General features: G+C 40.6%; 1 protein-coding gene across 1 annotated transcript in view; it reads right to left on the bottom strand.

Moving 5' to 3' along the window:
- Window positions 1-12,389, bottom strand: part of LOC141107789 (fibrillin-2-like) — a 223,829-nt gene that overhangs the window by 120,791 nt on the left and 90,649 nt on the right. The window contains exon 5 of the mRNA XM_073598767.1: window positions 8,385-8,480. Coding sequence (XP_073454868.1) covers window positions 8,385-8,480 — 96 coding nt within the window. The remainder of the gene's footprint in view (window positions 1-8,384; window positions 8,481-12,389) is intronic.

Genomic DNA, 12,389 nt, shown 5'->3' on the forward strand with positions numbered 1-12,389 from the left:
CAATCAACGTTCTCCCCCCCCCACTTTAGGGGTTAAGGTGAACCCTTTGAAGTGAAGGGTCTGCCACATGCACATGCATGTCCACAGAAAGTAAGGACATTTTGGAGATTTGACAAATTAGAATCTCCATGGCATATACACAGAACAGTACGGTTGAGGGAAAGAGCTGTAATCTTGCAGAGAGGATATGATTATCTATTTCAGAAGACAGTTCACTATTGAGTTCTCCAGTCCAGTTTGCCATAGTCTGGGCAAGAGATAAGGTGGCATTAGCTGACTCCAGAGCTGGGCCTGACAGAGCAAAGGGTGACTTGAAAAGGGTCTCCTATCAACTGAAACTCTAAAGGAGTAAATGCCCTCAATAGTAACAATAGATTGATTATTCAGTGCAAAAATGGCTGGGTCCACAGTAGGAACAGTTCATTTCTTTTTGATTCCCTCTCCCATAGGGTTTTCCTGGCAGCAAAAATGACAGAATGGGTGAATAACCTCTTATGCCCCGTACACACGGTCAGATTTTCCGACGGAAAATGTGTGATAGGACCTTGTTGTCAGAAATTCCGACCGTGTGTAGGCTCCATCACACATTTTCCATCGGAATTTCCGACACACAAAGTTTGAGAGCAGGATATAAAATTTTCCGACAACAAAATCCGTTGTCGGAAATTCCGATCGTGTGTACACAAATCCGACGGACAAAGTGCCACGCATGCTCAGAATAAATAAAGATATGAAAGCTATTGGCCACTGCCCCGTTTATAGTCCCGACGTACGTGTTTTACGTCACCGCGTTCAGAACGATCAGATTTTCCGACAACTTTGTGTGACCGTGTGTATGCAAGACAAGTTTGAGCCAACATCCATCGGAAAAAATCCTAGGATTTTGTTGTCGGAATGTCCGAACAAAGTCCGACCGTGTGTACGGGGCATTAGAGTTAGGGTAGTCATTATATAGGATAAAAGGATACAATACAACGTAGTGTTTACTACAAATCCAAGCAATGATCTAATAACATGACATGACATGTGTGGCCAGGACCCAGTATGTAAATGTACAGGGCAATTAGTTACCTTGTGCCTGTCCATTCTAGGGTCAATGCTTCACCTAACACAGTGGGCATACCCTGGAGGAGTCTTCAGGGTCTGTGTGCCATAGGAATGAATCATGGCCCTGGACATTTATAGCACCTTGTGGCTAACTCACTTGTTGCCCCATGTACCAAGGTAAGTGCCAAGTGTAAGATCCAGTGCCAGAAGCAAACATTACAAGCCAACCTCATAACTGCAGAGTGTGGATACAGTTCCCATGATGTACATCAATGCTAAGTGAACCGGAAACTGCTAATGAGTCATAGGACATTAGGCAGTCAGATCTTGATGGAAGTGTCAGTCGAAAAAAAAAAAGGAAGGAAAAATGGTGAAAAATAGAAAAAAATCTTCTCCAACAAGGAAAGGCTCCTGGAGCCTCATGGAGTTGGGAGTTATATGGATATACTGGGGGATAGTCCCAGAAAAGCTTTTGCCAGTGTCATCTGAAGGTAGTGGCATACAACTCATGGTCTAAGAATCAATCCCCGTGTCCTGTATGGTATGATTAAGATCAAAATGATGAAACCATGTATTTTCAAGGAGAGGGTGAGGGGTGTCCGGACTGTGTATCTAAACATTTTATCTCCACATTGATATACATAGGCAAGCGCACGCTTATTAAATATGTTATTTTCAATAATATAATAAGTGTGATGGGGTTTAATATCCTTTCTTTTTATTCAGCGGGATCTACGTTGCTAAGATGTAGCACCGAAAGATAAAACAAGATAAAAGATGTTAAGCTGACTAAAGATCAGGAATTTCATAATTAAAGAGAAATTTTTTTTTATATGTTAATGTCTGATAAATCAAAACCACGTGACTTTAATAAAATATAATTTCAATATAAACAAATGTAATATATGATTTCTTGTCATTCACCACTTTTTAAATGTCAAGGTTACTAGGATTCAGACATACAGTAGTTAATTCTTGTGCTTTATAACATTCAAGTATGTCATCATTTATCACATAGCCATTTTGTCAAACAACACTAGAAAATGTCCTAATCTTTCTGTATGTGGGAAATATAACATTTAGTAAAGTCTCTGGTCATGGGAAATTGGTATGGAAATTTTCCCAGCCCTTCCCGCCTCTTGGTCATGAGAATTTTTCCCCTTACTATTATTTTGTGGTACTTTCTAACAAATGGTTTCCTTTTTTTAAGGATTTCAAATTTGACAACACCCCTAAAAAAAAAAAAAAAAAAAAAAAAAAAAAAAGCCAAGATGAACCTAGAAAAGTGCAGCGAACGAGACAGACTTGGACAGCACAACAGTATGAAGGTGCAGACTAATTGGATGCCTGAAGCTGGCAGTCATCCAAAGCTATGAGGACCGAGTTCAAATCCCCCAGAGCATCATATGTCTAGTCAATCGAAAGCTGTAAAATATTATGCTGAGGTATAAAAAAAATAATAAAAACCTAAATTATGCTAGAGAAACAAAGAATGTCAGTTTGTTTAGGCTTGTGTGCTATAGAAATAGTAGACGTAATGAGATCTAAGGAATTTGCAGTGATCCAGTGAACTGGAAACAGGTGCATAAACATTAAATCTATCAAACAGACATGTACATTACTTCATTCACTGGAAGTAGCTTTAATTACTGGATGCTGTACTCTTTCACATTTTGCTTTCCGGCATGGATTGCAAGACCCTGCATGCGGACAGTCTGCATCTAGGGCCCTACATCCTTTCCTGTAGGGATGTAAACACCTGGATATGTGGGAAGATCCCTACAGCTGCTGCTGCAAAAAAGAAACCTACCTGCCAGCTCGCAGTCTTCTTTGGAATGTAAGCTGAGCTGTGCAAGTGCAGCTTAGTTTACATTCCGGCACAGCGCCTATGTGCTGTGATCATTATCCTGCGCTGGCCAATTCAGATGGCTGCAGCCTGGCACCTGGAAGAAACCAGGTAGAAGATGCCAGCGCCAACAAGAAACTTTGGCTGAATTTCAATCTGTCTATAGCCAACTTTAGGTGGAAATAAATACAGTAGACTATAAAAAAAAAAGCTAAATAAATTTAAATCTGACTCTAATATGTTCTAAGTAGTTACAGGAACATTTTTTTTATTTGATAAAAAGCTTTAGGTCTCTTTCACATGGGAGACAACCCACCGCTCCATAGAGGGCAGTAGATGGTCCAATCGAGTCCACCTAAAAAAACTAACAGACAGATCCAATCAGACCATCTGCTGCCCTCTATGGAGCGGGTGTCAATGTGCATGTATGCATTGACACCTGGCAACATCCTATCTGAACCTATACTCCAAAAACAGACAGATGGGGGACACTATTCTGTTGATCCATGGTGTGCTGGCAAATATCTGTAAGATGGGGGATCCGTTCCCCATCCATGTGGCGTACTGGATCGTATGGTCGTCGGGTGTAAACGAACAGGCAGTCTGTTTACATCGACTGCCCATAGAAGACAGCAGGCTGTGTCTGTGTCCGCTCTGCATAAGCAGAGTGGACACAGACAAGCCATCCACTTGCTCAGCGGGGATCAGCGGACAGATTCCCCGCTGAGCAGTCGTACTCCTGGCGGAGTCGGCATCATGTGAATTGGGCCTTAAAATACACGGTGACTGCTGTAATAACCCCCTTCAACGATACATGGATTGTATCTCTCAATTTTACTGGACACCTTGGTCTGCACATAAATGTATATACTGAATACTATTATCTATATTAACTGCATAAAAAAAAAAAAAAAAAGAAAAGATTTTTTGCCACGGGGCAGTTAAATAATTCCACTTCAATACCAGGCACTTTCGCCCCTTCTTGCCCAGGACAATTTTCAGATTTCAGCGCTGTCGCACTTTGAATGACAATTGTGCGGTTATGCAACATTGTACCCATATGACATTTTTATCATTTTCTTCCCACAAATAGCTTTCTTTTGGTGGTATTTGATCACCTCTGGGGTTTTATTTTTTGCTAAACAAACTAAAAAAGACCCCAATCTTTTTTAGTTTCTGTCATAAAATTTAGTTTTCTCCTTCATTGATGCGCACTGATGAGGCGGCACTGATGTGCAGCACTGATAGGTGGCACTAATGGGCACTGATAGGCGACATTGATTGGCACTGACAGGCGGCACTGATGGACACTAATAGATGACACTGATGGGCAGCACTGATGAGGTACTGACAGGTGTTACTGCTGGGCACTGATTGGCACTGTGGTGGGCACTGGTTCACGCGATGATCAGCTGTGATTGGTCACAGCTGATCACGTGGTAAGAAGCCTCTGTCAGAGGCTAAATAAATTAAGAAATTGAAGCGCTTCACTACGTGATCAATGATAATTAAATAAATAATATGACCCCCATACAAAATTCATTCAGCAAATCTAAATGATGTGCAAAAAGGATATTGTGCAAAAAATAGCTAAAAATGTTGTGCAAGAAGAAATTTGTAGCTAAATGCTGACCACACGTGTAAAAAAAAAAATATAATAAATAAATAACTAGTGTCTCAGTGTGTAAAATTCATCAGTTAAATATAAATATTATTAGAATGATATTAAAATTATTGGCCACACTACTGATACACTTATTAAATAAATAGATGAAAAATAAGACAGCCAAGTCCAGAAGGAAAATGCAGGAGAACACTCACAATAGTGCCAGTATTTAAAAGTTCTACAATTGCTTTAAAATTGCTTAATTGGAGTGCTTGTTAGTCAATCTTGAATGACAATGTTATTCAGCTCCAACCTCATCAGATGTAGTATTCACCACCAGCAATCATAATTAAAGCAGAAAAAAGAAGAAAATATTTCATTGTGCAATGCTCCATATAAACGGTATACCAGCAAAAACTTGCTATGAGAACCACTCACGTGCGCCCATTGTTAGAAAGGCATATGCAGATGTATTAAGCAGTCAGCCGCCACGGACGAGAGCAGAGTCGCTGCAGTACACAGCCAGATACTGACAGACAACACAGTGCGTCCTAGGCTCCTCCCACGCGTTGCGTCACGGTCACGTGACTTGTTCCTTGAAAAAGTCACGTGACCGTGACGCAACACGTGGGAGGAGCCTAGGACGCACTGTGTTGTCTGTCAGTATCTGGCTGTGTACTGCAGCGACTCTGCTCTCGTCCGTGGCGGCTGACTGCTTAATACATCTGCATATGCCTTTCTAACAATGGGCGCACGTGAGTGGTTCTCATAGCAAGTTTTTGCTGGTATACCGTTTATATGGAGCATTGCGCAATGAAATATTTTCTTCTTTTTTCTGCTTTAATTATGATTGCTGGTGGTGAATACTACATCTGATGAGGTTGGAGCTGAACAACATTGTCATTCAAGATTGACTAACAAGCACTCCAATTAAGCAATTTTAAAGCAATTGTAGAACTTTTAAATACTGGCACTATTGTGAGTGTTCTCCTGCATTTTCCTTCTGGACTTGGCTGTCTTATTTTTCATCTATTTATTTGTTAAGTGTATCAGTAGTTTGGCCAATAATTTTAATATCATTCTAATAATATTTATATTTAACTGATGAATCTTACACACTGAGACACTAGTTATTTATTTATTATATTTTTTTTACACGTGTGGTCAGCATTTAGCTATAAATTTCTTCTTGCACAACATTTTTAGCTATTTTTTGCACATTATCCTTTTTGCACATCATTTAGATTTGCTGAATGAATTTTGTATGGGGGTCATATTATTTATTTAATTATCATTGATCACGTAGTGAAGCGCTTCAATTTCTTAATTTATTTATTTATTTGAGTGATTCTGAACACTTTTTGTTGATATCAGCCTCACATTTATTTGAATTTTGGATCTTTGGATTTTTTCTTAAATAACTGTCACAGCGCTTTGTGGTTTTACACATTTTACTCTGTCAGAGGCTCCTTACTACGATCAGAGACGCAGTGTGTCAGACTGACACACAGAACCTCCAATCGCCATGCTGAACGCCCCCGCAGTCACGCGCCAGCATGTTATCCTGCTGGACGTCATATGACTCCCAGTCAGGATAACAGAACCACTGCCCGGTGTTCTGTCAATTTCTCCAACCCATCAGAAACTCTAACCACGTCACTTCTGCTTTATTTAAACCCTTAGTAATTGGAGATTTTGACAAACTGGTGGTTGGACACAACACCGGCAACTGAATAGAGTCCGGTACAGGAAGATTGAGCTGTTTTGAGAGCACAGCAGCTAACAAGCACAAAGTTGTCGTCGCCTCGGAGGCAGACATTTTGTTGGCTAGTATCGGAGCAGAGTAAGAATCTCTGCTCATAATATCCTGCACCAGACTATTTTCGGTTGCTGATGTTGTGCCCAACCACCAATTCGTCAAAAACTCCAATTACTGCTGGTTTAAAGAAACCGGAAGTTAAGTAGTTGGAGTTTCTGACGGGTTGGAGAATTTGACAGAACACCGGCCGTCAATCTGGTTAAAGCTCATCTCCAACCAAAACCTATTTTTGTAAGTTAACTGTCCTCACTGAAGAAGTTTTTACCTATGACACGTGTCAGGAAAAGTAAGTGATGAACGCTGAAACAAAAACACTTTCTCTAAAGTGGGGAACATTCTGTTAAGTTTGTATTGCTGCCTATTTCTTTCTGTCCTGGTATACCTATTTCCCTCATACCTAGTACTGGTGTGACAGGAAGTGAAGGGAAATTTGACCAAGTTCTGACTCCTCCCTGCCCTCTGCAAATTGAAAAAAAAAAACATTTTTGCCTTTCTCATGGATGAATTACTGGTAGGAAAGGATTAGTTAGAAGAAAAGTTCTGGGTAAAGAAATTGAGGACACTACTCTAATATACTATATGAAGTTAGGGCTCATTTACAATGCAATTTATTTAGAATAGCATCCTAACGCACTTCCATAACTGACCTGCATTGTAGCACGCCACGGAACACAATAATACATTGCCATGTGTTGCTAAAATAGTAGAAATAGTAGAAGTAGCAAAATAGTATAAGTATATTCCGACAGAAACAGCCATGTAGAATTTGTGTGCTCTTTATAAGTGTATGTAGGAAAACAGACATAATTAGTATTGAAGAAAAAAATGTGACAAGTAATGTCTTTAATTGCAACCAGTTTGCTTTACCTTTCATCAGATTGGAAGAGTCATTACTATTGATTCATTACTATACTGTACTTTTCACATTAACTTTCACATTAACGAATGACGGCTACAGCGTGGATCTGCTTTGCCGGGAGTATGTCTATTGACGTCCTCCCCTTTGAAAGCTGGCCACGCCACCCTGAAGGGGGCGCACGGCGTGCGTTGTGATCACCCGAGTCAATGAGACTCAGGTGACCACAGATCCGAGTAAGGGGCCGATCCCGGCCCCTTACCACATGATCCACTGTCAACCAATGACAGCTGATCATGTGATGTAAACGGAGGATCGGTAATTGTTTTTTTTTCTTCTCATGCTGACAGCTTGAGAAGAAAAGAAGCCGATCACCGGCTTCTGTTTGAAGGGACATCGGTCCAGAAGAGGAAGAGGCGGAGCTGCCTCATATGTGCCCACAAGTACCGCCTGCCAGTGCCACCTGCCAGTGCCACAAATCAGTGCCCACAGTGCACCCAATCAGTGCCCACAGCAATCAGTGCCACCTATCAGTGCCCATAAGTGCCACCTATCAAAGCCCACCAGTGGTGCCAATCAGAGCCACCTAGCAGTGCTGCCTATCAGTGTCACCTACCAGTGCCGATCAGTGCCCATCACTGCCACCCATCAGTGCCACCTATTAGTGCCCTTCAATGCCACCTATCAATGCCCTTCAGTGCCGTCCATCAGTGCCCGCCAATGCCACCTATCAGTGCCCATCAGTGCCACCTCATCAGTGGCCACCAGTGCCACCTATTAGACCCCATCAGTGCTGCCTATTAGTGCCCATCAGTGCCAAGTTATCAATGCCCATCAGTGCAGCCTCTCTGTGCCCATCAGTGCAGCCTATCAGTGCCCATCAGTGTAGCCTCATTAGCGTAAATCAATGAAGGAGAAAAATTACCTGTTTGCAAAATTTATCAACAAAATATAAAACGGTTTTGTATTTTTTTTTAAAAAGAAATTGGTCTTTTTTAATTTTTTTAACAAAAAAAATAAAAAACCCAGAGGTGATCAAATACCACCAAAAGAAAGCTCTATTTGTGGGAAAAAATTAAAAGCTGAAAATTGGTCTGGGCAGAGGGGGGGTTTAGGTGCCCAGTAAGCAAGTGGTTAATGACAGATGTGCTAAATAAGGTCAAATGTTCTAAATATAACTGAATTAAAAGAGCATTTAGTAAATTCTTACGTTGTCCACAGTGAGTTCCACTATATCCTTTTTGACAAACACATGAATCTTCGTTGCAGGTCCCTCCATTCATGCAGCGAACATTACAGTTGAGAACTTTGGGGAAAAGTTAAAAGAAAAGTTATATTGATTAAAAGGCAATTAACACAGTAAAAGTGTATGCAATGTTTTCAATTTTAGCATTTGCATAAAACTTTGGGATGTCAGTGAGTGTCTCAATTTTATACTTGTCTCTCTGGGGTTAATTTACTAAAGCTGGAGAGTGCAAAATCTGGTGCCGCTGTGCATGATAACCAATCAGCTTCTAACTTCATCTCGATCAGTTCAGCTTTGACAAAAAAAAAAACCTGGGAGCTGCACTAGATTTTGCACTCTCCACTTTTAGTAAATCAACCCCTCTGTATTCTATTAGCTTTATACTGCAGAACTAAATATTTTGAAGGCAAGACTGTACCCTGCACTAGAAAAGTGAAATAGTTCCTTGATCTTACATGTAGTGCAGGAAAATATGAGGTATCAGAGTTCACCTACACCGTGTTCTAACAGCAAAGTCCAACCGAAGACGCCAATGGCTCTATGTGTTCCCTGTTATAGGAAACAAGAAAGGAATTGTGTCCCAGGTTTTCTAAATTTAATATATATGTTTTTTTTTAACTTTCCTTTTGTGCAACATGTGTTGTTCCTTTGAATAAAGCCTCCTACTCTTAGATGACTGTTCTGTACTCCAGAGACAGCCAAGACACAGGGGGGCATACACAGATGAATTCCATTATAATATCAGTTACAAAGAAGGGATAGGATTTATCCTTGATTCTAGAAATGCTCTAGGAGAAGGTAAAGAAAGCTGAAGAAACATAGTGGTTTGGCTCCAATCAAAGGGTCCTGTTAAAGACATGCAGACTGGAATATGTCATGCATATATTACTGTTGTTACATTTGACCTTTCATATGTTTAACTTTTTTTTAAAAGAAGATTCCAGGCATCTGCATGTCCCACATATTTACAATGGTCCAGCTTGGACCAATGTAACTATGTATATACCAAACCTGGCTGATGCCGTTGGAAGCTGGAATTACTGAAGTAGACACTGATACTCCAATGATCTCCACTTCCAGCTGCAGGCACAAGCATCATTCAGAGAATGTTTTGTAGTTTCTGATTGAATGCAAAGTGTTCTCTGATTGGACGAGGTGGTGCAGGGCAGTGATGTCATAGTCTGTTTCACTGATTTCCAGCCTCCAGGGGCATCAGCCAGGTATGCCATATACATAGTTCCTTTGGTCCAAGTTGTACCAATGTAACAATGTATAAAGCCCCGTACACACAATCTGACTTTCCGAAGAGAAAAATTCGATGACAGGCTGTTGGCAGTAAATCCGACCGTGTGTATGCTCCATCGGACAATTGCTGTTGGATTTTCCGCACACAAATGTTGGTTGGCATGTTTTTAAATTTTCCGCGAACAAATGTGTGTTGTTGGATTTTCCAAGCGTGTGTACACAAGTCTGTCGGACAAAAGTCCAAAGTACAAACACGCATGCTCTGAAGCAAGGACGAGCCAGAAGCAGTCGATCTTGTAAACTAGCGTTCGTAATGGAGAATTAAAATTCGTGACGTGGCAAATTATGAAATTTTGAAATGCAGCGCACAATTCTCTTCTTTTTTAATGGGATAATAATGAAGCTGCTTTGCTGGTGATAATGATGGAGTTATTGCAAACAAATTTTCAAAGGCTTTTTTTTTCTAGTGAGATCAAGAATAATATTATTATGCTTTTTTTTTTTTTTATTTGGGCAAGTTGGTGTTGTGGTAATTTTACATCGTATTTTTTTAAATGTAACTGCCTACTCCCAAACTGTCATTTGAAGTAAAACACATAGCCAATTATTATTCTACACAATTTTTTATTGTGCATTAAAAAAAGAAAACAAATAAAATTAGACATGTTATCTGCCAATAGAACTTAACCAAAAAGTGCATTCTATGCATCCAAAAATATAGAAAATATACCAAATCAAATCATTATTCAACCAAAAAAATAATGTCAAAGCAATAACTACAAGGCCAATAATAAATAACATGTTATCTCCTCCGATTCTGCAACATGTCTGGTTGATGAACGGCTGTTTAGAAACGAACTGAAAAGTGTGAAATGAAAAGCAAGAAATGAAAAGCGCGAATCAACACTCACCAAACTTCTACTAACACGAAATTAGCAGAAGGAGTCCAAAGGGTGGCGCTTGACTAATGAACTTCCTTTTTATCGGTTCGTAGTACGTCTAGAACATTACTATGTTCGTAATTGTTGGCCAACATTTGTGTGGCCGTGTGTATGCAAGACAAGTTTGGGCCAACGCCCTTCGGACAAAATTCCACAGTTTTGTTGGTGAACAATCTCCGATCATGTGTGCGAGGTTTAACACTCCGATGCCTGGAATTATTCTTTTTTTTTCTTTATTTAGTGTTTCTACAAACGATACAATAAGGAAGAATGGGTGTGCGTGTGGAAGAATGGGTCAAAATCATACCTGAGCAAGGCATGTGACTAGTTTCTCCATACAGGAGGCGTATTGAAGCTGTCATCACTAACAAAGGATTTTGTACGCAGTATTAAATACATTTCAGTTAGCGTGTTCAATACTTTTTCACTGTGTCATTCCACTTTATTACACAAAATTTAATTTCTAAACGTATTATGTTTTGGTTTCTTTACATGTATGGATTGCATGGATTGTTACCGACATGTGGTGAAAATTTCATGTCAATAGCACCTTTAGCCCAGGTTCACACTGAATGCGGGTTTGAAATCGTGTGAGTTCAGCTGAACTCGCACAATTTCAAACCAACATTTAAGTCTGACTTCGGGTGGCGATTCGAGAGACATCTGTGCGGGTTAATGCACAGATGTCTATTGAAATTGTCCCCGAAATCGCCAAAAGTAGTGCAGAAACTACTTTTGGGAATTGGTGCAGTGCCGCAAAGTCGGCGTCACACCAATTTGAAAATGCTGTTGCCGGCAATAGGCTACGATTTGGCATGCAATTTGACATGTAAAATCGCATGTTAAATTGGCCTGGTGTGAACGAGGGCTTAAAAATATATTTACCTAGAAAAATGGTGAAGTGTTCAATACTTATTTTACCCACTGTATATCCTGATTTAAACAAAATCATACCAGCACAGTTCTTCCACAGACATGTTCTATACTAGGCTGACAACGCTTATTGAGTTTATGGGCAACACTATCCCCCATTTCTGAGCATTCCAGAGATGAACTACATACAGTTGTATGACACACATTGTGCTAGTACATTCTGCCGTAGTCAGGGCAGCCATCAGAAATTTTTGTGCCCCTTACACAGCTTTAGGCCTGCCCCCCCCGAGCCTGACCACCAACATTCCCCAGGGCTTGCCCACAGGCCATCCCACCGAATCCACACACCGCCCACCTCACCTGTAAGCACTCAGCCCCCCTCCCCTCAATCCTGTATATATGTCAGCCCCCCTCAATCCTGTATATATGCCAGCCCCCTCACACCTGTATATATGTCAGCCCCCCCCCACACCTGTATATATGTCAGCCCCCCCTCAATCCTGTATATATGCCAGCCCCCTCACACCTGTATATATGTCAGCCCCCCTCACACCTGTATATATGTCACTCCCCCACACCTGTATATATGCCAGCCCCCCTCACACCTGTACAGGCATACCCCACTTTTAAGTACACAATGGGGTTTATTTACTAAAGCTGGAAAGTACAAAATCAGGCTTACTTCTGTATAGAAACCAATGAGCTTCTAACCCCAGCTTGTTCAATTAAGCTTTGGTAATAAAACCTGGAAGTTCATTGGTTTCTATGCAGAAGTGAGCCTGATTTTGCACTTTTCAGCTTTAGTAAATAAACCCCATTGTGTACTTAAAAGTGGGGTATCCCTGTATATATGCCAGCCCCCCTCAATCCTGTATATATGCCAGCCCCCCTCACACCTGTATATATGTCA

The sequence above is a fragment of the Aquarana catesbeiana genome, linkage group LG01 (genome assembly GCF_042186555.1).
Source record: "Aquarana catesbeiana isolate 2022-GZ linkage group LG01, ASM4218655v1, whole genome shotgun sequence".
In the NCBI taxonomy this organism is placed as follows: Eukaryota; Metazoa; Chordata; class Amphibia; order Anura; family Ranidae; genus Aquarana; species Aquarana catesbeiana.